At 41.4% G+C, this 26263-nt stretch overlaps 1 protein-coding gene across 2 annotated transcripts; it reads right to left on the bottom strand.

Annotated features, from left to right (window-relative positions):
* Nucleotides 1–820: 820 nt before the first annotated feature.
* YBX3 (Y-box binding protein 3) lies at nt 821–25788 on the bottom strand. 2 transcript variants are annotated; one of them, XM_032855000.1, is made up of 10 exons: nt 25300–25788; nt 21217–21280; nt 20154–20187; nt 17416–17505; nt 14611–14733; nt 10843–11046; nt 5430–5527; nt 3414–3585; nt 2661–2760; nt 821–1263 (listed from the first exon to the last, which is right to left on the bottom strand). In XM_032855000.1, the coding sequence occupies exons 1-9, from the start codon at nt 25559–25561 to the stop codon at nt 2695–2697; spliced, it is 1113 nt and encodes a 370-aa protein (XP_032710891.1). In that variant the 5' UTR covers nt 25562–25788; the 3' UTR covers nt 821–1263; nt 2661–2694. The 2 variants fall into 2 exon arrangements, with proteins under 2 accessions (XP_032710891.1, XP_032710892.1); XM_032855001.1 differs by lacking the exon at nt 10843–11046 and having other exon boundaries at nt 25300–25783.
* Nucleotides 25789–26263: the final 475 nt, after the last annotated feature.

The raw sequence follows: 26263 nt of genomic DNA on the forward strand, positions 1-26263 counted from the left end.
CATTAAATTTCACATTTGTTTACATGTTTATTTATTCCCGATATTTGCTTACTAAAATGTAAGCTCAGTGGGACTAGAGTCTTTTATTGGTTTGTTCCCACCTCGTCACCAGAATAATGCTTGCACAAACCTAGGGCTCAAATGTACCTGATTTAAAGGATAAATAAATGTGAAAGGTGCAGTGTATCTGAGAAGTAACCACATAGCATTGACACATACTGTAACATTTCTCAACTCGAGGGCACCATCTTTGCTGGGGCAAGAAATTCCTAGGGTGGTTGGAAAGGGGCCCCCTTCCTCTTTTCTGAAAGATGTAAACAACAACATGTAAACGTACAACATGGCAGTTGGTGCTGAAAACCTGAGGCTGGACGTTGAAGAAGGTCATTACTCCAAACTCCTTCCTTTATATAAAGAAAACTGTTAATCTGAATGTCATCATGTCCTCTCAGCGAAGATTATGCAAGAGCAAGGGAAAGAAGTGTGCCTATTGCCGAACTCAGACAAGAACGTGTTCCTCCCCAGCTGTACCTTCCAAGAGGAATCCCATGGTCTCAAGCTCATACACCTCCATTTATCAAATAGCATTCACGCACCTTTACGTTTGGTTCTGAGTTTACTATTATGTGATTTAAGTAGTGTGAAAAGACAAAACAAATGCTAAGATAGGAAAGCATGCTCCAGTCATACACCTTTTTCCTTTCAAGGGTAAAAATTTTATTTTTGAGGAACTTCATACTGCACATTTTTAAAGAGTCACATAAGAAAGCAAAAATGTTATCCTCCCCTCATCCTAGAAATAAATAAGAAGGGCATAAAATTTCTTTTTAAATCACGACACTTGGAAGTTTAGCACCAGCATCCAAAATGAACAAAAAAGGAAAAAAAAGCATTTACTATATATTTCAGATTCCTTTGGTTGGGGTTCTCCCCACGTGGTATTAATATTTCTTCTTTCAATTCATATTACCAAAACAGTAAAAACCAGGAAAAAAATATAAACCTAGTGGTTGCTGAAACTGGGGAGGTTGCTCTCTTGTCTTTTGTGCAGGCATTCCCGGGATCTCAGCTTGCTAGAAAAATTGGCTGACGTTTTCCTTTTGTAGTTGTTGGTTTCATAAAGAATAATAGTAAACATTCTAATGTCCACATCTTGGTTATTAGTCTTCCACATTATTGCTTGGATGTTTCTTTGGTGTTGGTTAAAGTCATGTTCTGCTTTCCGCTTTATTTTTTTTAATGGTCATTAATTCTTTAGGTCACCTGGAAAAAAATTAAAACCAAGAGTGACAAAATGACCAAAAATTCAAGAATCAAAAGGCAAAATGTAATTCAAAAAAACAGTGTTTTACAAGCTCTAAACAGAATCTATCCTTGCATTTATAGATTTGTAAAGTACACATTTAATAAAAATTTTTATAAACCAGAACATTCAGCACATGGTAGTAATAATTTTATAAAATTATTTAAGAGAAAATTACCATCATGAAGCCTTTTCAAATAAATGATTCTACAGTATCACCAATTCTTCATAATCATTTTAGTGGCTGCACAGTATTTCCTAACATGAATATACCCCCAAACTGAGCCCTTTCCCTAGGTTAAGTTACAGGTAGTAGAAATATTTGTTTCCCTATATTTTGGATTATTTCCTTAGAAGACCTAGAAATAATGTTACTAAGTAGAAGTATGCAGCCAAATGATGGAAACACAGTTCTAAGTCAGTTAATGCGAGCAAATTTAAATAGGGACCTTAATTCTGATACACTGTCCACAGAACCCAGAGAGAAAATACAACATACCCAGCATAACAAATGTCTACCTGACACAATGTTATAAGTTTAGCAATCTCTTTTTAACTAAAAACTAATTCTTTAGTTAATGAGAAGGGCAACAACCAAGAAATACTCAGAAATTTAAGTCCCAGGAGTTACCAGAATGAGAACTACTATCATGGCTTCTAAATTCCTTTAAGAGTGGCTTCACAATTGGGTCAGTCTTTCCAGTTATATTTCTCGCTACATAAAGTTTCCAAGGTCTTCACCAGGAAAACAGGAAAGCAGAAGACGTCGATAAAGACGCAAGCTGACCTTCACCCAGAGGCTGCGCTTTACCACACCCTATTCAAGCCCTTCGAACCTGTTCTCTCGTTAATTCTCGACAGAACCGTAGTAAGTCTAGCTGGCACCCTGTTTTATCAGCAGCGGACGCTGCTGAGGTAAAGGATAAACAAACCACTCGGTAGCACCCAGCAAATGCGTAGGAGATCCTGCACTGAGTACAGAAAGCCCCTGACCCTCACACAGTCTACTGCACAGCCTCAAAATAAATTCTGTTGGTTATGAAAGGGAAGAAAAAAGCATTCTACGTTTATTCTGCAAATCAGTCTCATTCAAACTGGCCAGTAGGTGTCACAAAGGTAAAACTTCCAAAGTTTTCTTAAGAGGTATTAGTATTAAAAATTGTCCAAAAAATATATATATATACATATACTCTCACTAACTCTCAGAATGTTAACACCCCCAAGGGCCTAGCAAATTAAGGTCAAATTCCATATTTAACCACTACAAATCCTCTTTCTCCAGAATCCTCAAGGAGATGAAAGGTGGGCCCAGAGGAGCCGCAGAGCTGGTCCAGGCCAGAAGCCTGGGGGCTCCTACCTGGTGATGGTGAAGGTGCTAGGGGAGCCTGGTGTCACTCAGCACTGCTCTGCCCGGTGGCTGGAGCGGGGTTCTCAGACGGCACTTCACCTGCCTTGGTCTCAAACACGAAACAAAACCGCAGGTCAGGAATCAATCATGACAATTGGACAATTTGTCCAATGACAAAGTTTAAGACTAAAAGGTCTCAAAAGTTGGCATCTTGCTGCTTATGAGAGTAAATCACCATGCAAAATTAACTATTCTTAAGTAGGAGTCAAAAACCAGTACCACAGAAGAAAGGCCCATAAATGACAACAGAGCACCACCACTGTGCACAACAAAAAGTCCCTGATACCCAACTGTTTTCAATCCGTACTTAGAAAGGCTCCTCTCTAAATGCTGTCTTTTGTACAGAGGGCCCTAAACATGCTAATTCTGAATCTCTATTAGTATGCATAATTCTTTCAGAGAATGTTAATTAGCCGAATTCAAATATTTCGTTTGTGTTATGTACAGGCCATTCTCTCTCCATAACATTTATAGATATAGGTCTTAAGCAAAGTATTATATATTAAAAATATATTATTATCTATATGAGATACAGAGTGCTGGATACGAAATTCCTATAAATGTTATTAGAAATAACATTTTATAAAAAATGCTAATCATCAGTTACCAGGTTATGAAACCACTGTTAGGCTGGAAGACAAAATAGGGTCTGACATGATTAAGGATGAACTGGCACCACCCCTTCCGGCTGTCTCAATCTACCTCTTTGCCATCTTGGGAAGGAGCATTAGGAGGACGGGGGCGACGCCGGTAGTTGTACGGGCGTCGGTATCCACGGCGAACAGATGGCTGGTTTGGCCCATTGGCTGCTTGTTGATTCTCCTTGTCTTCAGCCTCGCCAACAGCTGGGGCAGGTCGGGGCCGAGGAGGGCCTCTAGAGCAGAAAACGCAAAAGGAAAAGAGCACAGGTGCAAAGGATAGGGGGCCTTGAGTACAATCTGTATTTTTTAAGATTAAATTAAGATTAAGTCAATGAGGGGCACCTGGGTGGCTCAGTGGGTTAAAGCCTCTGCCTTTGGCTCAGGTCATGATCTCAGGGTCCTGGGATCGAGCCCCACATTGGGCTCTCTGCTCACCCTCTCTCTGCCTGCCTCTCTGCCTACTTGTGATCTCTGTCAAATAAATAAATAAAATCTTTAAAAAAAAAAAAGATTAAGTCAATGATTCAGTATTTATTGCAAGAATTACACACAGGCTAACGCAGCAAACAGAATTGAGAGTTCTGTGAAAAAACCCTGTTTTTCCACTATTTTCCCTTTTCTTCTGAATATCGATTTGTAGTGACCAAAGCTACACTGGACACATCCCAGGACCCCGCCAGGCACTGGCCAGGCCCCGAGGACAGGAAGATTTATAAAGAAAAGTGGTGTCTGGTATTTGCCCTCCTTGAACACGTTAGTGGAGGCTACGGGGATTACACATGGGAGAAAACTCATATGACCACGTGCCAGAGCCTGCGCTGGATGATTTGGTGTTAAATATTTCATTTCAATGCCAACTGAATCCAGTTGGATTCAATCCAGTTGAAACTGGATTTATGGTGAGAATACCAAGAGTAGTGTAGAGAGGGCAAGTATTTGGTTGAACCCTAAGGAATGCTGCTTTTTATAGGTCGACAAAGGTCAAATGTAATTTTGGCAAGATCACACACAGCCAGGGATCAACAGAGCTGGAGCCAACATTACCACTGTCTCCTTTCTGTTTTCCGTAAGACAACTCCATGAAGTCTCTTATTTTTGAAAGTCCTTAGTAATTAATCATTAGGAGTGATTATTCTAAAACTGGAATGAATCTTGTGAGGAAAAAGGACACACAGTGGTACAAATCCTTTCTCAAAATGACAGACTTACTCTCTTTTCAATAAACCCATATTGCCAAACCTCAAGATGGTGTCAATGTCGATCAGGAGTGAAGGTCCACTTTTTTCACTCACATCAAGGACCAGGGAGAGGAACAGGAAGGCTTCTGATATAAAGAGCTTTATAAGGATCTTAAGGAGCCTAGCCCAACTCAGTCTTCACAAGGGATAAAGCACAAACAACCTACTCCTTCACTAATATGAACATCACTGGTAGTAACAATGTCTCGTGCTTACTAAGGGCTTACTATATACCAGGTACCGTTATCTTAGATTCATTGGCACTTTTAAAAATTGTAAAATATTCTTAAATCTCCATCTTAAGAGACCTGGTATAAGTCTGAAGTGTCCAGGAATCTCGAAAGGAGACACAGGTCCTAATTGCCAGCAAGATGGGAATTTAAACACAATCTGATCTGTAGCCTGACTTAATACCTACACTGCCTTGGTTATCCAAATTCAACATCCCAAATACTTTCCTGGCACGCACTCCTTCCTCCATTTGTAGCTCTACCAGTAATCACCCATCAATTAACTTACTGCTTATTTCATTAAATAAAAAATTAAGTATTAATTCATACCACATGAAAGTTAACAAATACACTTGATCTTAGCCAAAAGGCCAAGAAGCAATGAAGGTTAACAAATACAAATAATATTTGGTACAGAGACACCTAAATACTTTGTTAGATTGGGGGGAAATGTCCCACGGCCATCTGAAAGCTTACTGCAGAGTTCCCCCAAAACTTAGGATACAGCCACTTCTTCTAAATATATAAGAGATCCATAAAACCCACAACACTCTCATCCACTGTACTCACAAGTGCTTCAACTGGTCATTAGTGAAAAACATCACATACCTCCGGTATCTCGGGCGGTAAGTTGGATTTCGATGAACCGGTCCCTGAAGCTGTGCCCCCTCTGGGACTCCCTCCTTCATCTCTCCAATCTCACCAGCCTACAAGAAGGCAGTGAGAGCTGAAAATGAATGTCATACTACCAGATATAAGAGACATAGAGCCTACAGTTAATTCACAATTTTTTTTAAGTAAAAAGAGGCTTCATTATAAAGCCAACAATCATCAGCTTTATCAGTGAACTGTTTACTGATTTAGATCTTCATGAATGATAGCAAAAAAAACCCATTTCCACTAGAACAGTCCTTTGCCTATCACAGATCACCTTACAATACTAACTTAACATTTTGAAGTGTCCCATTCATCTCTTACAAAAAAACAAACAAACAAACAAAAAAAAAACAGAAAACCCTACATTATAAAAGGAAATACAATGATACACCACATTTGACCTATGAGAATCTTTTCCATTTTTCAATTCAGACCCACTGATTCTATGAACAGGGTATCCCTTCAACCATTCATGGTTTCTATATTCAAAGGTTTTCCCATACCTCTTAACTACACCTTCACCTCTAATTTCCTCCTTTCATCTCTTTGTGTTATTTAAGTATACCCTTTAAAAAATAATAAAATTATACTTTCTTGATGGTAAATTTATTCTAGGTTGGGGATATAAAATTAATTTACTGTAGAACTCCCAGAGAAAGGAATGACTTAAAACTAGTAACAAAATCCAAGAGACATCTCTGGAATTCTTTATAATACAGCCACATCTCAACTTTCTTTTCCTCCACACTAACAACCCTTCCTGCTCCATATTTCACTAAGAAAAGAGAAGCAGCTGGCAAAGAATTTCCACATTCTTTCATTCTCCAATCTGCCCACAAACCTGTGTTTGCCGTAATTTTCTCCTCTCTCCTAATCCTGGGTGGCTGGTCCATGCTGAGGTCCAAAGCCAACTCCTCTCTTACCTCGAACACTCTGACTCACTATCCCTCCTCCCCTTCACTGTGTAATTTTCCCTCTTCTCTACACCCTCATTTTAACCAGGCACACAAAACAGGCTGAAAATAGCACCCATACTTGGCAATGCTTAAAAAAATAATCACAAACTTACAGAAAAGTTGGAAGGACAGAACCTAATCCCCAGGCCCCATTCAAGCTTCACCAGTTGTTCCAATAATGTCCTTGACAGCAAAAAAGACCCAGGCAGGACATGCAATGAATTTAGCTGTCTCTTTGCCTGGAACAGTTCTTCCATTTGTACTTGGTTTTCTTGACCTTGACACTTTTAAAGATTACAGGCCAGTTATTTTATTCAGTATGGGGCTGTTTGGTGTTTCCTCATGATTTAGCTTGTGCATCTTTGGCAGAGAAGCCACAGAAGTCATACAGCATTCTTCTCACTGCATCCTGCTGGATGCCATATGGTTTCAATTTGTACCGTTACTGACAATGTTCACTTTCAGAAGTAGTTAAGGTCGTATCTGCCAAGGCTACTTCGCGGTAAATTTACTCTTTCTCTCTTTGTCTTTAATGAGGATTTGGAGAAGTACTTTCAAAGTCTGTAAGTATTTCCCTCCTCATCAAATCCTCAATATATTCATTTATGTATTTATATCTGTATAGGCTCATGGTTTTCTATTTTATTCAATGAGTTATATCTGTTACTATCATTACTGGCCAATGGGAAGCCTTTCAAGCTGGCTCATGTCCCTCTGACATGTCTCCAACATTCTTTGAGTACTTTCTTGCTTTTTGGCACAACAAGATGTTCTGGGCTCATATTGTACTTTCTCTGGCCCAGGTCTGAAATCAGCCATTTCTCCAAGAGAGCTTCTTTTTATTGGAGCATGGTATTTAGAAATGAAAAAATAGGGATCAGGTATGCTCAGTGTTATTAAGGAGTCTCTGTTTTCAGGCCATCTCTGTAGACAGAAACAAGGGACACACACATGGTAATATATACTGATACATACACAGTATGAGCTGCACATCTATACATGTGTGTGTGTGGGGGGGGGGTGAATGTAAAGCACATTTGACTTGCCCCTCTATAATGGCTTTAGGAGTAAGTTGTTGGGGAGAGAAGGGTTAGGGAGGCCAGGATAGAATTCACTAAATGTCAAAACAAAAAGCAAACAAAACCTTGCCGTGATCCCATATCCTCCTCCAGCTTCTGCCCCACTTGAGTTCCTCTACAGACACACACATAAAAGAAAACCATTAACGCTACTGCCACAGAAACCTCAAGGGAGAATCTAATATCTTTTCTTCCTCGGCCTCTGCACTCTTCAATTCATTCTAACCAGACTTTTGCTCTTACCAGACCACTAACCTCCAAGTTACCAAACCCAGTAATCAATTCTCAGCCCAACTTCCTATGCTTAACTGCATTTAACACAGCATTTCCTCCTTGAAATATGTTCTCCCTATCTGGTTCTTCTTCATCTTCCTCGTCTTGCATTGTCAGTGTGCCCCAGAACTCAGTCAAAGGATCAATTTTCAACCAACATTCATTTGATAGTTAATACCATCCCAGGCCAGGCCTTTTAATAAGTCCTTATGACTCTGAAGTTCTACCTAGTCCCCCCACAACCCCTGGACTCCCTTAGGCTTCTGTCCCTGCTGATCGCAGCCTTTCCCAGTACCTAAAAGACTCATTCCCTCCCTTCATTTATGACCCCAAAGGCTTTGACAAACACTTAATCTAAAATGACACCTTCCTAACTTAAGCCACGTTATCCCTCTTGACTGTGCTTTACTTTTCTGTCTACTTCACATCTCCAAGGAAAATTAATGTGGAGGAGGGATGGTAGGGGGAGATCTCTAGATGAATTCTACCTTTCCCCCAAACCTAATCTTTCTTCAGTCTTACTCTATTTGTTTAAATCAAAAGCCACAGAAGTATCCTTTACTCTTCACAACACACATTTACTCCATTATCAAATGCCGTCACTTCTGGGTTTAAAACATTTTCTAAATCTGGCCACTTAGCACACCTTCACCGCTAGCATTCCTATCCATGCCGTGACCAGCTCTGCACGAGGAGATTACAGCAGCTGGTCTCCCTACTTCCACTCCCGCCTCCTGTGGTCTAGCTTCCACAAAAAGTCCCATGAGCTCTTAAATGTGTCTTCCCTGTTTATATCCCTTTACTGGCTTTTTGTCACATCTAGAGCAGGTCAGCAGTCCTTACCAGTCTGCCAGGCAGGCTGGAGCTGCTCTAAAATACTACCCTAATCTCACCTCCCACCCCTAGCAGCCTCCCTCATAGCTGTCCTAACCACACAAGCCTCCCTTTAGTGCTCTAAACAAGCCAAGCTGCTTCTCCCCCAGGAACTTTGATTCACAAAATGCAGACAGAAGCAGCAATTAACATGTATGAAGGATTAGAACTTACTAGAATGGTAAGATGGGAAGAGCATCAGCAGAAACTGAGTTTAAATCAAGCTCTGCAACTTCTTGCCCACGCAACCTTAGGTAAAAGTTGCCAGTTTTTAAAAATACTCAAATCTCTTCATTTGTAACACCACCAGTAAAAAATAAGGAAACCACTGCCAATTTTATAAAGCTACAGGGAAGACCGAATGAGCACTGATTTCAAACATCTGTCACCTGGTCAAGGCCAAATAATTTATACGCCTTTTCCTCATACACTTCTTTTCTCAAAGTCCACAAATAGCTGCTCTTCGCTCAGTAACCGGTTCTACTTAACTTCCAAGTGCAAATTAAATTAAAATCAAGCTAGAATATTATCTTTAAAAAAACAGAAGTCATTTGGTCACTGATCTATCATGCTATACATGTCCTTTGTACATAAGGGAAACACTACTGTCCTGTATATTATCATTTTTCCCCCCGTTACGTCCAATAAATTTCAGTATTTATGTAGTAGAAAATGTTTGCAAACACTTTTCTATCTGACCTCAAGAATTTTAACATCCTAGAGATCTCTCTACACTTTTAAGCCATTACACTAACAGCCTGGAGGTAGCCTAGCTGTATGGAAGAGTTTTAGGGATTTTCGTCTGATGCTGTTGATTGCCTTAAGCAGATGTGTATTAGAAAGACTGTTAAGGAAAAGATGTTGAAGGAATCTAAGCACAGTCTTTATTTCATATGTGGAATGGATGAGAGGTCCAGCACAAGTTAAAACAACTCCATGCAATTATCAGAATAAGCAAACATTTCTCAAAATTCGTTTTCAGCCAGCTTGTGCAAATGCTGCTCCCCCTAGCACTGAAGAATCATTTTGCTCTGAATCTTCAATTCCTAAGATGAAATATGATTTATTTTAAAAACACAGAAAAAAGAACCAGCATGTTCTAAAAAAAATGACACATACAGACGTGCTAAATACTAAGAAAGATTATTTCAGGAAAGTACAACTAATGCCCTAAAAATAAATGTGTATTCCAATCTCACTGACTCTTCCTGTTCTCATTTCCTAGAAGCCCTGAGTGCTGCCCTAAAGAAACCTACTATGCCTCATGGACCCAATCTCTCCATATATGCAAGTCTACTCGTTATTTTTAGCACATTCGTCAGGGACAGCTGTTAAAGAGTGGAAGGGAAATAACAAGAAGCAATGTAGAAAGAACACAGTCATGCGTGATGGGATAGGAGATGCGTAGCAAAGAACAGATGAACACAGTGTTCAGTCAAAACACTTAGTGGAAAAACAGAAAACAAAAAACAAGGACATGAAGAGGAAGACGTTATAGTGAGTGATAGCAAAAATGATATCCTATCCCAAGTCTTCCAAATTTCCTGGGGACTGTGAAATTGGTACAAGTTTATTAATTATAGGTCAAGTTCACAATAGCTGTATCAGTATTTTTCAGTAAAAAAGGAGAATCGATAACTAATCAACAATCTCCACGTCTACATTAGGTTGTCTTAATAATCAATGCCATCTCACAATATTAATATTTATTTAGAGATTTTATCTATCCTGAGGCAGTGCACTAAAATCTTCACCTTGATTTAATTATCATAAATCCATGGAAGAGGTACCTTATTATCCCCCATTTAATGGATGAGGATTAAACTCGTTTTTTTGAAAGCTCACAGATTCTCACAGCAGAGACAAGACTCCAATCCAGGTCTGCCGACTTCAGAGTTCAAGCTCTTAATGCATACCCATCTGCGTCTCTACTTTAAACTGCACGCTATTCACCAGGGTGCCCAAGTACAGGCATGGCTCCCGTGGCTATGCTTGTGGTACCATTACTAGCCTGGCTGCTCTGGAAACGTACACTAAAGGCCTTGCCCCAGCTTCTGCAGCATCAGGAAGCCACAGGCAAGGTTTGATTCCCGGCGGCTGATGTTGGAGGAGGAGGAGGAAGAAGAGGCAGAGGAAGGACGGAGGGGTGAGGACTGCTGAAGACAAGTCCCAGGTGCATTTTACCTGCATTCTGTTGGGATGGGGAAAGACCCGTGAGCGACGGTCAAAGGTCTGTCCCACGTGGTAAGGCGGGAATCGCCTCCGGTACTGAGGGCGATACTGGGGGCGGCGCAGCTGACTCCGGGCCCCAGAGAACTGCCCGTCAGTGGCAGGGGGCTCAAATCCTTCACTGCTGCCGCTCCCTTCCTCCTCCTCCTCCCCAGCGTACTAGCAAGCAAAGAAACAGAGATTCAGAAGAAGTTTCGGCAAGGACAGAACCACAGAATACCACTTAGGATGAGTATCACCAAAACAACAAAAAAAATCCCCCCCAAAAGAATAATCCCTTCTATTACACAGGCAGAATGCATTTAACCCAGGTTATCATGGGATTACCGGGGATAAACAACATTGAGATCAAAGTAGGTCTGTGCAGATAAAATACCAAGCAGCAGAGAAGCGAGAGCAATCTATAATGAATTTAGCAGTCGTCTAATTAGAATTGGTGACTATCTGTTGATCAACCACCCCCCAAAAAACAACTACAAGGTTGGTACTAATTAGCTCTGCCAAATGAGTATTTCCCAACATTTGCCATCCACTGGGGTGAAGTCAGGACAAAGCAAGAAGAAAAAAAATACTTTGTGGTGTTCTCAATAGGTTTGTCCTAAGAGTCTAACCATCCCGCAGCAGTTCTCAAAGCGTGCACAGGGTCTCGAAACCTTCCCAAGTGGGAGACAGGCACTGAATTCAAACATCCTCGTAACACTACCAAGACACTATTTGCCTTTTCCCCTCTTATTCTCTCATGGGTATGTGGAGGGGTGCCAAAAAGCTACAATGACATAAAACCTCTTAGCTGACTAAATGCAGAACGAGATATGAAAATCCAGCTGGCTTCTATTAAACCAAATATCAGAGATTTGCAAAAATATAAGCAACATCATGCTTCTTACTCAATTTAAAAACAGTTTTCATTAAAAATGTTATTTATATTTATGTGTAATGAGTTTATTTTAAATCAATTAAATATCTTTTAAATAGCTGCTCTAATTGCTGATATAATATTGATACATATAAACACACATAAACAAAAACTCTGGGATTGTCCATAACATTTAAGCATACAAATGGGTCTAAAAACCAAAAAGTTTGAGAACCACTGACTTATGGCATGATTCTCTTCATGTGTTTTGGAATAAAGTTTTAATTGTACTTTTATAGTAGTAAGTAACAGATATAGGCAGTTTCTAAATATAGGCCTTATTAAAAAAGGAAACTAGACCTTATATTTTTTTCCCATACTTAAGCTACCATATCAAATACTAATGTTTTATATTAAAAAACAAATAGCCAAACATCCCTCAAAATTTACCTCAAATCTTAAAGGATAAAGATATGCAAATGCCAAAGATAGTCAAGAGAAATTTAACTATAGTTTTCAAAAATGAATAAATTAAAAACTAACAAAATAATGACCCATTTCTTTAAGATTTAGAGCCCTCCAGAACCACCACATGGGCAACTAAATTCCCAAAGAGGAAAAGTCTCAACTACAGTCTAATTTCAGAAAAATCAAGCCATTCTATACTTCGTAAAACCTGCATCAGACACAATGCCCAGCTATATAAAAACATACTAGCATAGAAAATATACACCAAAATAGTTAAGTGTGAGACTGCATAAATCATTATTTATTACAGCCAAATCTTTCATTAAGAGTTTTATAAAATAAGAATAATGGCACTGCCATTGCCAAACATGTTCTTTCCAGCCAAGGAGAAAAGTCTTTGAAGAAAAATTTCTTGGGACGCCTGGTGGCTCAGTCGGTTCAGCGGCTGCCATCGGCTCAGGACACCATCACCAGGTCCTGGGATGGAGCCTCACATCTGGCTCCTTGCTCAGCAGGGAGCCTGCTTCTCCCTCTGCCTGCCACTCCCCCTGCTTGGGCTCTCGCTCTCTGACAAATAAATAAAATCTTAAAAGAAAGAAAGAAAGAAAACAAAAATTTCTCACTAAAAAGTTTTTCTACCATTTTTACTTCTGAATTAACCTACTAATCAAAATACAGTTGGCCCTCGAACAATGTGAAGGTTAGGGGTGCCAACCCCATGCAGTCAAAAACCCCAAAACTTTTAACTTCCCCAAAACTTAACTAAAGGCCTATGGTTGTCTGGAAGCCTAATGATAACAGAGTCAATTAATACCCACTTTATATGGATTATATATATGATATACTGTATTCTTACAGCAAAGTAAGAATAAGTAGTATTTTTAAGAAAATCATAAGGGAAATACATTTACATTACTGTACTGTATTCACCAAAAAAGTCTGCAGGTAAGTGGACCCACACAATTCAAACACGTGTTATCCAGGGTCAACTACCATCAAAACTAGAGTTCTGTGAATCTGATGAACACGACAGAGTTAACTCGATATAATGAATGTTATAGTAACTCATTCCTATCTCTACCCCTGCATGGGTTTTTACTAAAAATTGAATAGGATAAGCAAAATATGTGTAAGAAAGTTAACAGAACTAGGCAGGAGGATGGGGGCGATGGGTGGGTGAAACAGGCGATGGTGATTAAGGAGGGCACTGGTCGGGTTTAGCACTGGGGGTGTACGAAGTGTTGAGTAACTGTATTATACACCTGAAACTTATGCAGCACTCTATGTTAACTGGAATTTAAAAACTTAAAACAAACGAACAAAAAAACTAAAGAACAGTAAAATAAAATTTAAAAAAAAAGAAAAATACAGAAACAGAAAACTAAATAACAAGTATCTGATAAAAACCAATTTGGGCAGGGTGTTAAGATGACAGAATGAAGAGGGAAAGCATTAAGGTAAGCAGAAAGATGTAAACCTACCAAAGCATGGGGATAAATCATTCTCATTCTGCAGACATTTTATTCTGGTGAGATTTTTCAAAAGCTTTTCTTGGATAATATACACGGCCACAATCTAGTGCTCACACAGCATCTTCAGTTTTATTCTGTAGTGCCAATCCCACGTCATAATTCTTAAAACATCAAAAATAACTCAAATTTAATGGGATCCTCAGGACTACAAACGAATGGGATTCTTTTCGGATCCTTGAAAATACTTTAAATAGAGCCTTCTAAGGTAAGCTGCAGATAAGACTTGGTTGTAAACCCTTTCACCTGGATTGGTACCAATCTAAAGAACTAAAAATCTGGAGAATTACTTACTGCTTCTTCACTTAAAAATAATGGGGAAATGCTACGCTAAATAAAATAGTTACTTGGTCAAAGCAAATTAGTATTTCTGTGGTCAGTAGAGTTTTTTTTGCCTATTCCCAAGCTATTCAGTCATTCTCCCTTGTCAACCAAACACTTATTTTCTTAGAGGTCAACAGTGCTAGTGCCAAGAGATGAACAACAGGTTTATACCAATCATGGAAATCCCATTCCCCTTTGCCAGTAAATGCCACATGACTAGGTTCTGGCCAGATAAAAGAGCCAAAAAAAGAGAAAGCCCTTTTGACAACCCTGGCACAGCTTATCTTAATTAAGCCTTCTTGTTAAAAGATAATTGTCTGTTACTTGCAGCCAAATTTGTACAAACTGATACAACTTCTGCATGGCAGGTATCCAAAGAGACTTTGGCTATGGAAAAATGCTGGACATTAAAAATTTCCCACCCAAAAAAAAAAAAAATCATTTTGTGCCTCCAAGAGAAGATACATCTATCTGCTCCAAGGATGCACACTTAATTTTAGACATGAAAATTTTTTTCATCACCATTTAAGAAGAGAGACAACATACATTACGGGGAGGTCCACGGCGCCTGCCATAGTAGCCGCGTCTGTAACGGCGCCGATCAGCAGCATAACGGCTCCCTTCCACGGGAACTCCATCTGGTCCAGTCACATTGGCTGCTTCTGCACCCTGAGTAAGAAAATAAAGATGGCCTCAAAATTAAAAGATGCTGAACACCATCCTCCCCACTCCCCCCAAAAAAACAGCCTGGGACAGTCAGAATGTTAAAGACTGGCAGAACATACTCACAATTCCTATCAGAACCTCAAAAAAATACACCCAGGTATTAAAAAGGTGAGCAAGGTGCTTGGTGTACTGATTAGAATGTAGTTTCTTTGCTCACACAACCTCAACTTTTCCTTCCTGTTTGGTTATACGTTCAAGACAGGATGCACCTCTTTAAGAACATGAACTGGTAAATATAATACGATTATAAAAGAAATAATGCCAGGCCAGGAAGAATGTTCCTCAAAGGAAAATAACTGACACATTATCCTCTTAGAATAATATTGAAACCGGACGCCTGAGTGGCTCAGTCAGTTAGTTGTCTGCCTTCGGCTCAGGTCGTTATCCCAGGGTCCTGGGATCCAGCCCTGAGTGAGGAGTCTACTTCTCCCTCTCTCTCTGCCCCTCCCCCTGCCTCGTGCACTCTCTCTCTCTCTGTCTCAAATAGATATTTATTTAAAAAAGGGAAAAAAGAAAAATGTTGAAACCTGTATGATTCTAAGAGGCACTAGGAGAATAGCTATTCATGGGCTCAGATGGCTCTGTCCAGCACAGAGTGTTTGAGAGGGCAACTTCTCCCATCTTGGCAGCAACAGAAAAGGGTCCTTGATTTAGTAAGACATAGTTTTCCACAAATGTAGTGCTACTTTAGCCCTCCTTATTATCCTTGAAACAGACTTAACATTCTCCTTCTCAAATGGACAGATAAAATAATGCTTCAAAAACATAAAAAATTCAGACAAGAGATTCGAAACAATCTATTGCACTCTCTACATCAATTTGTAAAACCTCACGTTCTGAACACATACAAGGTAAAAATAACCTGGCAACACACAGTTTTAAGGGTTCAGTGGGTTAACAGAAATCACTACAGGTCAGCATTCCCTGGTGGATGACTTGAAACTCTAGATTTGCAAGACAGCCTAGGGATCACATTGGTAAACAAATCATTTAAATTTCTCTATTAAATGCAGTAACTTTTGCTCTTTCAGCAAAACAGTTTGAGAGCTGATAAGAACGTGGACCACAAAATAATGTGCATGTAAGTGGAAAGAGCACCTGCACAGTACTTCACTAGTCATTCTCTCAGTTTCTAATTCAGCTGTCACGAACGACCATGGCAGTTATACCACATATGGTTCTAAAATGTTTTCTGATTCTAGATTTTTTTACTGGTATCTGTAATAGACTGTTGATTAAAAACAAAGCATAAAGGACATTACTGATATTGGAACAAATATGTAACCGTATAAAAAAAGTTCTGTAGATACATTTCAAGATGATCCATTAGCTTCTCGTATGGCTCCTGATCTGACCAAAACTGTTACACAGTCTACGAAGATGCTTCTGGCTTTCCAAAATCCAAGCCAAAGAGAAAACAGAGTGATTACATTAAATTTGAATCTTTTTTTGGGTGCTTGAGTGGCTCAGTTGGTCAAGAGTCTGACTTTTGATTTGGGCTCAGGACACGCTCTCAGGGTTATGAGACCGAGCTCCACAATGGGCTCCAGACTCAGTGGGGAGTCTCTGCTTGAGATTCTTTCCCTCCCCATCCCTGTCCTGCCCCCAGCCCCAGGTGTGTGCTTGCACATGCTCTCTCTTTCTCTCAAATAAAGAAAGAAATCTTTTTTAAAAATTTGAATCTTCTTGGGGTGCTGGGGTGGCTCAGCCACTTAAGTGTCTGCCTTTGGCTCAGGTCATGATCTGATCCCAGGGTCCTAGGATCGAACTCCCTATCAGGCTCCCTGCTCAGCTGGGAGTCTGCTTCTCCCTCTCCCTCTGTGTGTGCACACGCACACTCTCTCTCAAATAAATAAATCTTAAAAATAATTTTTGGAATCTTCTTTTATTGAGGATAAAGCATTCTTTAATGTGTATTATTTGTGCAGAAGTGTTTATAAATCAGAGCATGGAAATTTTATACTTATAAAAAAGAAATCTTTCTCCCCAAAGCAACTTTTATCTATTTTGAATACTATGAAAATTATGAGTACTGGCTGGTTCTGCTGGTAAAGCATGCAACTCTTGATCTTGGGGCTGTCAGTTTGAGCCCATGTTGGGTACAGAGATTAAAGTTAAATTTTAATCTACACTTGAGTATATAGCAAAACAAAAATATTTCCTTTAAATTTTGAAAAATTAGCTTCTCCCTCCATAATTGAACAGGGTTCATCATTTATTAAATGAGAAATTAAAATGCCATTTTATAACAAGTCAAAGAACATTTATAATGACATTCAATAATCAAAAATTTTCTACTTAGGGGCGCCTGGTTGGCTCAGTGGGTTAAGCCCCTGCCTTCAGCTCAGGTCATGATCTCAGGGTCCTGGGATTGAGCCCCGCATTGGGCTCTCTGCTCAGCAGGGAGCCTGCATCCCCCCACCCCTTCTCTCTGCCTGCCTCTGCCTACTTGTGATCTCTGTCAAATAAATAAAATCTTAAAAAAAATTTTTTTTCCTACTTAAAAGTCACTTCTTCCTGTCAAAAATCCAAAGGAATGTTAATTCAGAAGGAGCTGAGGCACCATTTATTATGCAAGAAAAGCACAGGCCTGCACACTGATACCCAGCCACAATATTTTCTCACCTTCTCTCCTTCAACCACATCAAACTCTACAGTCTCTCCATCGCCTACACTGCGCAGATATTTCCGTGGGTTATTCTTCTTGATGGCAGTCTGTCAAGAGAACAGAAAATTCTAAATGAAGTATGTATCAATACTGGCCACAGATTTCATCTTTCAAGTTTACTGTGTGTATTATTAATTACTTTTTAAAATTATTCTCCCACTAACCTGGATCTCCAAAACAAAACTATGTTACACATTATTTTCTGGATTCATGCTATCTTCTGAAATTTTTCTTGTTAGATGGATTAAACAGAGTGTTCAGTTACCACACACTTCTGTTACAACCCGATCGTGATATTGGATACTATTAGTTCCCTCAAACTATTAAGCATCTCAGATTCAGATTGAACATCCATCAGTGGGTGGTGGCGGGGGGAAACGCCGTGATGAAATCTTAAGGAAACACACAAATACATATTTCAGGTAGAGAGATTTCTACAGACAAGAGATACTGCTAACTTCAAGAGGAACTGTAAAACGTATGAAGAGAGGAGGGGTGATGAAGAATAGAAAAAAGGAATTTAAAAATGCCAGAGGGATCATTTTCTGACAGAATACACAAAATTATCTCAAGAATGAAACATTACTGATCATCATAATCTGGCCTCTTCCCACCCCCACCCCCACCCCCGCCACTTTATGGATAAGAAAACACAAACCTGGTTAGTGATTTAGCAGAAGACCTAAAGATACAGCCTGGTGGGGAAAGTATAGGGGGAGTGGGTGGTGGAAATGCATATCCCTGTACTGTATGATATTTATTCAATATTTTCTCCATCACACCACTCTCACTCATCCCTACACATATATTCCCTGATGATGCATTAAAAGGTTCACGAAGCTGTTCTGCGGCGGGAGACACCTGCCTATTCAAAGGCCTCCCTTTCTCCCTATCTCAGGTCAGTGGAAGGGAGAGAACAATTCTGCAATGAATTTCCATTTCTTTAGCTGGTATCTCTAAATAGTTAAAGGGGCTCAGAGTTTCTGTGGAACTAGGTCAACCTTATTTTATAAAGCGATTAGGCCTGTGTAATCCAGCCCTTCCCTTACTCGAGTGGGAGGGAGGAGGGAAAAAAATGAGCCAATAGGGCAGAGACCTCACCCACAGAGGAAGAAAGGCAGCGCAGGACAGGACACATGCACCCGCGGTTAGAACATTCAGCCATTCCAAAAACAGCCCCTCCCTGCCGGCTCCTTCCCTTTTTCCTGTTAAACTGGGCAGGCCTCAACACATCGAGGTGACTCACACACAACCTCATGGGGGCTGGAATCAGGTCACATGCTTGCAGGCTAGCGATGCTGGCCACCAGTACAGAAACTTGGGAGGTCCTTTTACTACAGCAGTCACCAGACATAAGAGTTCGTTACCCAAAAAGTCTATTTATTAGCTTCTAGGTATTAAAAGCAATACTTTCAGTCTGTTACGACTTCAAAAGTCACTGTATCTCAACAACAACAAAATCCATTCACCTTATCTAGGTACGACTGATACATATCCAGTCAAGCAGAAATGTAAACAAGAGAAACCACAACTAGAGAGCTTAATCTTAGATATCCCCAGCTCCCGTCACCACACCCACCTCAAAGCCACCGACAACACCAAACAGAAGGAAACAAAAACAGAAAACCAGCCGCCTGACAGGCCTGACAGCCCTGCGGGTCAATGTGCTGGTACCTGGCTCTACACCTTCCTGTTATATGCTAAGAGCTCCCACATATTCGAGACAAGTCACTGAAAAATTAAATATATAAAAAGAACAAGGGGAGGCATATCTTCTTTGAACCAACATTATAAAACAAGTCCAGGATACATGATGAAATAAATAGCATCCCAGGCCAGGAATGTAAAGAGAGACAAAGATACCAGTAGCAGAGAAGCCTGCGGTTCCCATATTTTACCCGTTTTCTACATTTCCTTTGAATCCAAGGGAATGTGGACCTTTTGACCTGGAGATGTGCTAACCATGCCTCATTTTTTTTTTTAAGATTTTATTTATTTATTTGACAGAGAGAGATCACAAGTAGGCAGAGAGGCAGGCAGAGAGAAGAGGAAGCAGGCTACCTGCTGAGCAGAGAGCCCGATGCAGGGCTTGATCCCAGGACCCTGGGATCATGACCAGAGCTGAAGGCAGAGGTTTTAACCCACTGAGCCACCCAGGCACCCCAACCATGCCTCATTTTAACAGGAGTGAGGACTATCCTGGGAACTGGGGAGTTTTCTCATGTCTTGGATACACACACTCTAACCATCTGCTTCACTGTGCTTTTATTTACCTCAAGTCAGAGTTCCTCCGGTAGAAGGGCTTTAACCAAGACCCACCCAGGCAAAAGTCAGATCAGTTCCAGCCAAACACCGAGGAACCACAAAGTCAGCAAAATAAGATGCTAACATGGAAACAAAATTTTGTTAAGGCCTCAAAGGCTTTAAAATTAGAAACTGGTCTTCACTGATTATTACTCCATTTGAATATTACTGCAAACATAAAAACTAAAAACGGTTAATATCGTGGGATAGAAGAGTTTACCTGCCAATCTTAAAAACGTGGAAATGAGCTCCCTTGAAAAAAATAAAAGTCACAGTAAGAGTTTAGAGTAGAATAATAGTTTATAGGACTTCATTTTGGAAAAAAGACAAGGGCAGATCACAGACACCCCTCTCCTCACACAGCAAATGTAACATTTATTATTCCTCTTACCTGATGTACAAATACATCTTCTTTGGTGTCATTTCTGTTGGGAGACAAAAAATTCACAAATAAAAGCACTAGGTATATGGAAATACTTAAAAGAACAGATGTTTTTATGGGTTTAGATTCCAAGACTTCAAAAAGACAACATAAATTTTTGTTTAATCTCTCAACTTAACTCAGATGCCTGGAATCAGCCCTTGTGAAAAACTTTCAAACCTCCAAGATACCTGTCTTACTCCTCCATACTACCATAGTGCTTAGATCCAAATGTGCAGATTCTACAGAAACATCCCTTCTCTCTCATCTCATCCTAAATCACGTGGAATGTAATCAGAGCCTGCGATTTCCCTCCCAGTAAAGCAAAGTAAGCCAGTTAAAAGGACAGGGCACAGCTGTGAACTAGGCTCTCCTTACACTGAAACCTAAAACAGCACCCCTCCATCCTTCCTGCCTTAATTCACCCCCCACCGCACCAAATCAGATATGGAAGAAATTAAGGAATTTTTTAAGGGCAGGGACAAAGAAAAATGACAATTATCATGTAAAATAGCCTCATACTCCCAACAGCCTACAGCTGTGTTCTCGTTTTTATGTGGTTAGAAGCTACCATCACTTAAAAAAAAACACTACACTTTCTACACAGGACTCAGGCCAGACCTGAGTTACAGATCCAGCTCAATTACTCACTAGTTGTGTGACCTTAGGAAAGTTGCTTAACCGGTCTCAGACTCCATTTCTCCATCTGTGAAGTTATGGATATGGTCCCAATTATCCTAAGTCCCTTCCTGTTTCTCATTTATCTCCCTCACCTTTTTTAATGACTGAATTTTACAAAACGTTACTTATCAGTATTCTGGAAATGTATTTTAATTAATATTCAATACCAGTAGCTTACAAATAAGAATGTTGACAGTACTTACAAATCTTAAAACTTACTCCAGACATCAGTTAAAAATAAAACAAAACAAACTTACATAAGCCTTTTAAAAAGTATGGTAAAGATTTATAAACTCCTGGCGCCATATAGTAAACATGCATTTAAAACATGTACGGAGATATACACACATACCGATTTATAAATCCATATCCATTTCTAACGTTGAACCATTTGACAGTGCCAAGGACTTTGGTGGCTAAAATAAGATTAAGCAGATAAATTAGTATCTGACCTACAAAGAGATAAAGCTCATATCACTAAGGTCTTTGATAGCATTATATAAAGCCTAAACATACCTGAGGAAACCATTAAAGGCTTAAATCTAAAATATATTTGGAAAAGAAAATGGAGCAAGGGAAGCTACCATAGGAAAACACTTTTTAGAAGACTAAACCTCTCTTCTTCGTTAAACTTTTCAGTAAAGTCATAAGATAAAGAGTGGTCATAAGTCTATACAATTCTGTAGTAATTAAAACTAGGAAACATTATTTAAGGAAAAAACAAAAAATACTCTTTAAGATCCAAGTTTTAATGCTGAAAAAAAATTTTTTTAAAGATTTTATTTATTTATTTGACATAGAGAGATCACAAGTAGGCAGAGAGGCAGGCAGAGTGAGAGGGAAGAAGCAGGCTCCCTGCAGAGCAGAGAGCCTGATGCAGGGGCTCGATCCCAGGACCCTGAGATCATGACCCAAGCCGAAGGCAGAGGTTTTAACCCACTGAGCCACCCAGGCGCCCCAGTGCTGAAAAAATTTTCTAAGTGCAAAAGAAGGTCACAATGAATGATAAGGCAGACGGGTGAACAAGGTTAAGTAAGTACCAATGACCCCAACACAGCCCTTTCACATTTTGACATATAAAGCTTTGACATATAAAGCAAACTTGAGTAAGTAAATCCAGTAGCTCCTACAAAGCTACTGTTTTGTAGCTAATCTACAAAGATATAAAGTATCTTGTGTAGTTGCCAGCTGGGGGCCTATCAGAGGAGTCAAGAGCAATAATAGAACCGATGCTGTCTCAATCCCAGTCTGTACTCACCACCCCGAGACATGATGTAACAGGCCTTTCCAAACCAGAGAGATGAATTTGGGCTTCTGTTTCATTGTTTACCCTACTCTCTGCAGTTGGTGAGAGTCAAACTCAGCATTTTTTACAAAATCCCCCTCTTTAACCTGATTACCTCCACTTTCCATCATGAGGACAACTTCTGTACAACACCAGACTTCAACGGAATTCAAGAGAATCTAAACAAATACTATGGTCATATAACTTGTCCTTCAGAGATTCATCTGTCAGCCATCAAGCACGATTTGAGAAGACTCCTTTGAATCAATTGTGAATGCTAAATTCAGAATGTCTAGGAAACGCCTACGTTCAGGAAATACATAGAGCAGTTATCAAGACTCAATGAAACAGGAAACATGACAATAAGAGTATGGTTTAAAAAAAAAAAAAGTTTAGTAGAGAATGAAAGTAACAACAATCTACACTGAGATACAAAGTTGATAACTTCCAAGGATAAACAATAAGGATTCCGTTTTTAAACTCAAGACTAAAATAGTAATTAGCGCTTGCTTTGTTGTGGGCAAATGCTGTCCACAGTTTTGCTATATTGATATGCCTAAAGAAGTATGTTAGCTCTCTTTGTAAAAAAAAAAAAAAGAAAAGAAAAGAAAGAAAGAAAGAAAGAAAGAAAGAAAGAAAAAAGAAAAGAGAAAAAAACTCATGCCTCCAAAGTCATTCAGCCCACCACTGACGAGAAATCTCCAGCTCTATGTCCAAGATCTCTCCAATGCAGAGATTAAACCATTGGAATCTTCAGTTTTAGGCCATTCTAATTAGAGCAACAGGTCAAAGAAAAAAAAATGTATTAGATCTAACTGTACACAGAAGAGGCTCATTTTTGATAAATCATGTGCTTTTAAGTTACACATTATTTGAAATAATGGGCTTTTTGTGCCTCCTTTCATTTGCCCAAAAATTAATGACCTGGAAAAACATAAAGACAGGAACTGTTTGATTCATTTTCATATTTAATGTCTAACACTGTCAAAGGAATGATCTTGATTAGAAAGGCAATGTTTATGGGGAAAAAAGATGAAATTTTCAAATCTAACTTCAATCCAGGCTGAAGGCCATTTTTACTACTCAAAGTAGTTTTTTAAAATGTCCTAATTCCACAAATATTCCCAACATCATGGGATCCAACATCCATGTACACCTCTTGCTTTATAACCATAAACTCACTTCACATACCCAAAGAGGGAAGGCAGGGAGGGGGGCATGTACAGAGGAAGACCATATGGCTTCCAGGATATTTATTAGTTTTCTTTCACTCAGGTAAACTACTTTCTCTGGCCTATGGCTGGCTATCCACTGAAGTTAAAGACTGTATGTAGGAACTAGAATGAGAGAATCCAAAACCAGAATTCCATTTCAGTCAGCACTGTGCCTGGCACATTTTAGGCACCCATGTGTTTGCCTGGCAAAGGAGAGGAGATGGCAGAACACACTGGACAGGGACAAACAGTGTTGAAATGTCATGCAGAAGGCTGTTCTTCATTTTAAGAGTTGGAGTTACAATGGAAACATGAAAAACCTCCAGAATGATCACCTGGGATGTGGTAGAGGCTTAACAGCAGTTGGTGGTTAAGAAAAAATAATTAATTTATCTGTTCCTTTCATCTTTCAAGATAACTGCTTCCATCTGAAATCCAGCAGTTTAGTTTAGATTCAGAAGGATGCAAGGATCAAGTGAAAACCTGAAAACGTTCCTGTATATAAAAACAAGTTGTGAATATTAAGAATATACCTTAACACTGCTTTGTATAACCCCAAGGTTGTCTCTCTCAGACATTGTACATGGAAATGTTCCAAGAAACACTTGTTGGAAACAATATCTCAATACAACAGTGACTAGACTGGAGTAACTTTCAGTCCAGCAAAACTAGGGCAATTTTGTTTCTTAACCTACACAGGTTACATTTAGCAAGTTGTCCCCCAGTAACTGAGTAAAAGCCCTGGAAGAACAAGAAAACGGGCCGGGGGGGGGGGGGGTTGGGGGGGGCATGGAATTGTATTACTCTCTCTTCACCTTAGTCCTTCAATTTTCTTCCTAGGAAATTGGGTAGGCAAGGCTCAGAGAGATCAAACATGCCCCACCCCAAATACTGGAAATTGCTCTGAAGCATCCTACACCATCTCCTAACTTTCCTGTTTAAAAAAAGAGAGTGAATGACATAAGCACACACCCTTCAGTTTATATTCACCACCCACCTGCTTAAAGCCTTGCACTGGGAGTTCGTTCAGCCTCCAGAAGGCTTAATAAGCGACAAAACCAACAATGACCGCACGAACCCTTTCCTCTGCTGTGCCCCACCAACCCGAACGTCTCATCTTCCCATCTGTTTTGCTAAGTTCCAAGTCCCTAGATAAGGAAATTCTGAACAAACGTCATACCCACCCTATCGACGAAGTTTTTTCAGCTGCTGCCCCAAGCGCATTCCCACAGTCCGGGAAGAAGAAAACGCGTAAGCGACTGGCAAACACGGAATGGTTTTTTTTGCAGCAGCGGGCAGAGGGAGGACGTGGGATCAAGACCCAAGTTTCCCGGAGAGGATTGCAACACCTCCGAGCCGGCATGTGGCCGCCAGAAGCATGGCGTCTTTCCCGTGCCCATGTGGGAAGGGCATCCGGGACAGACACCTGAGCCTTCTCGGCAAGAAGCCTCTCCACCTTGCCCTCCCTGTGCCCCTCTCCTCCACTTTTCCCCGAGGGAAATCCTCACCTCACCCAGATCCCAAGCAAGGGCTCCACAGTCCCCGTCCCACGTGTCTGTCCCTCCCTTACATCCACATCCATCCTACCCTGAGTACCCCCTTCCCAGACCGTCGCTCCTTTCCTCTTTGGACCGAGGTATTCGCCACTGCGGGAATGTGTGACAGTGCCCGCGCCGAGGTGACAAAAGTGAAGCCCCCAACCTGCTGGCCCGGGACCGGGAGAGGCGCGCACGGGGCACACAGGAGCGCAGGGCGCCGCGCGCTCACCCGGGAGCCTCTGCAGAGCGGGCGGGCTTCGCCCACCGGCGCCCGGCACCGCGACTGTCACTCTGCCGCCCTGCTGGCAAATGCAGCCGGGAGCTGCCCGCACGTGCGCAGCCGCCCGCGGCCGCCGGCCCCACTCGGAGCAGCCCCCACCCTCCGCCGCCTGACTCACCGAGAACTTTTTTCTCCGCGTCTTCGCCGCCGGCGGGGGCTGAAGAGGCGGGGGCCGCGGTAACCGTGGCTGTGGGGGCCGCGTCCCCACCAGGGTTTCCTGCGACAAGGGCGGCGGGCGCTGGGGCCGCGGCCTGGGACGCGCCGCTGCCCACCGGGCTCTTGGGCGCGGGGTCCTGGGGGGCCGCGGCGGCCGCCTCCGCCGGAGCCTGCGGGAGGGTGGTGGTGCTGCTGGTGGTGGTGGCCTCGCCCGCCTCGCTCATGCCGCCTCCTCTGCTCTCACTCGGGCACCTCGGTGGCGGTTGGTCGGCGGTTAGCGCGGCTGGTGGTCGCGGCGGCCGGGGCTCGCTCTCGGGGAGGCCGGTGCGGATCTCGCGGCGCAGGCGGCGGCGGCCGAGGTGGGGTCTCGCGGCGGAGGCGGCTCGAGCTCTCGGGCTGCGCGCTCGGTCTTGGGCTCCTCGCTCGATCTTACTGCCCCAAAAATGGCCCCGCACAAGTTTTTCTAGGCGGCGCGCCGGCCCGGGAGGGAAGGGCGGGCGAGGGAAGAGGGTGGGGAAAGTTGGCTTCGGAGTTGGGCACGACTCTCATTAGCATTTAAAGGCGCCCGGTGCCCTTTGCAGGCCACCAATCCGCCCGGGACTGGAGCGCAGGGGCCGCGTTGGAGAGGCGAGGAAAGCCGGGGTAAGCTTCGCACTGCAGCCTGGGGTTCGCTGAGTACCACGCGCTGCTGGCCCTTTGTTGGAGCGGGGCCTCGGGGCTCCTTCCTCGCGACATCTAGACACCTGAAACTGACCTGTGGGCGAAGTAAAATAGGGGATCCGAATTACGCGGCGCTTCTCTGCCCCATACCCTTGTTTTTAAACCTTTTCTATTTATTCATTCAGCGTTTATGAAGTACCAGAAACTATTTCTGACACAACACTTAGGAATGAAACAATCATAACTCTACTTAGCTGCTTATTCCT

The sequence above is a fragment of the Lontra canadensis genome, unplaced genomic scaffold (assembly GCF_010015895.1).
Source record: "Lontra canadensis isolate GAN:19392208 unplaced genomic scaffold, GSC_riverotter_1.0 scaffold9, whole genome shotgun sequence".
Classification (NCBI taxonomy): Eukaryota; Metazoa; Chordata; class Mammalia; order Carnivora; family Mustelidae; genus Lontra; species Lontra canadensis.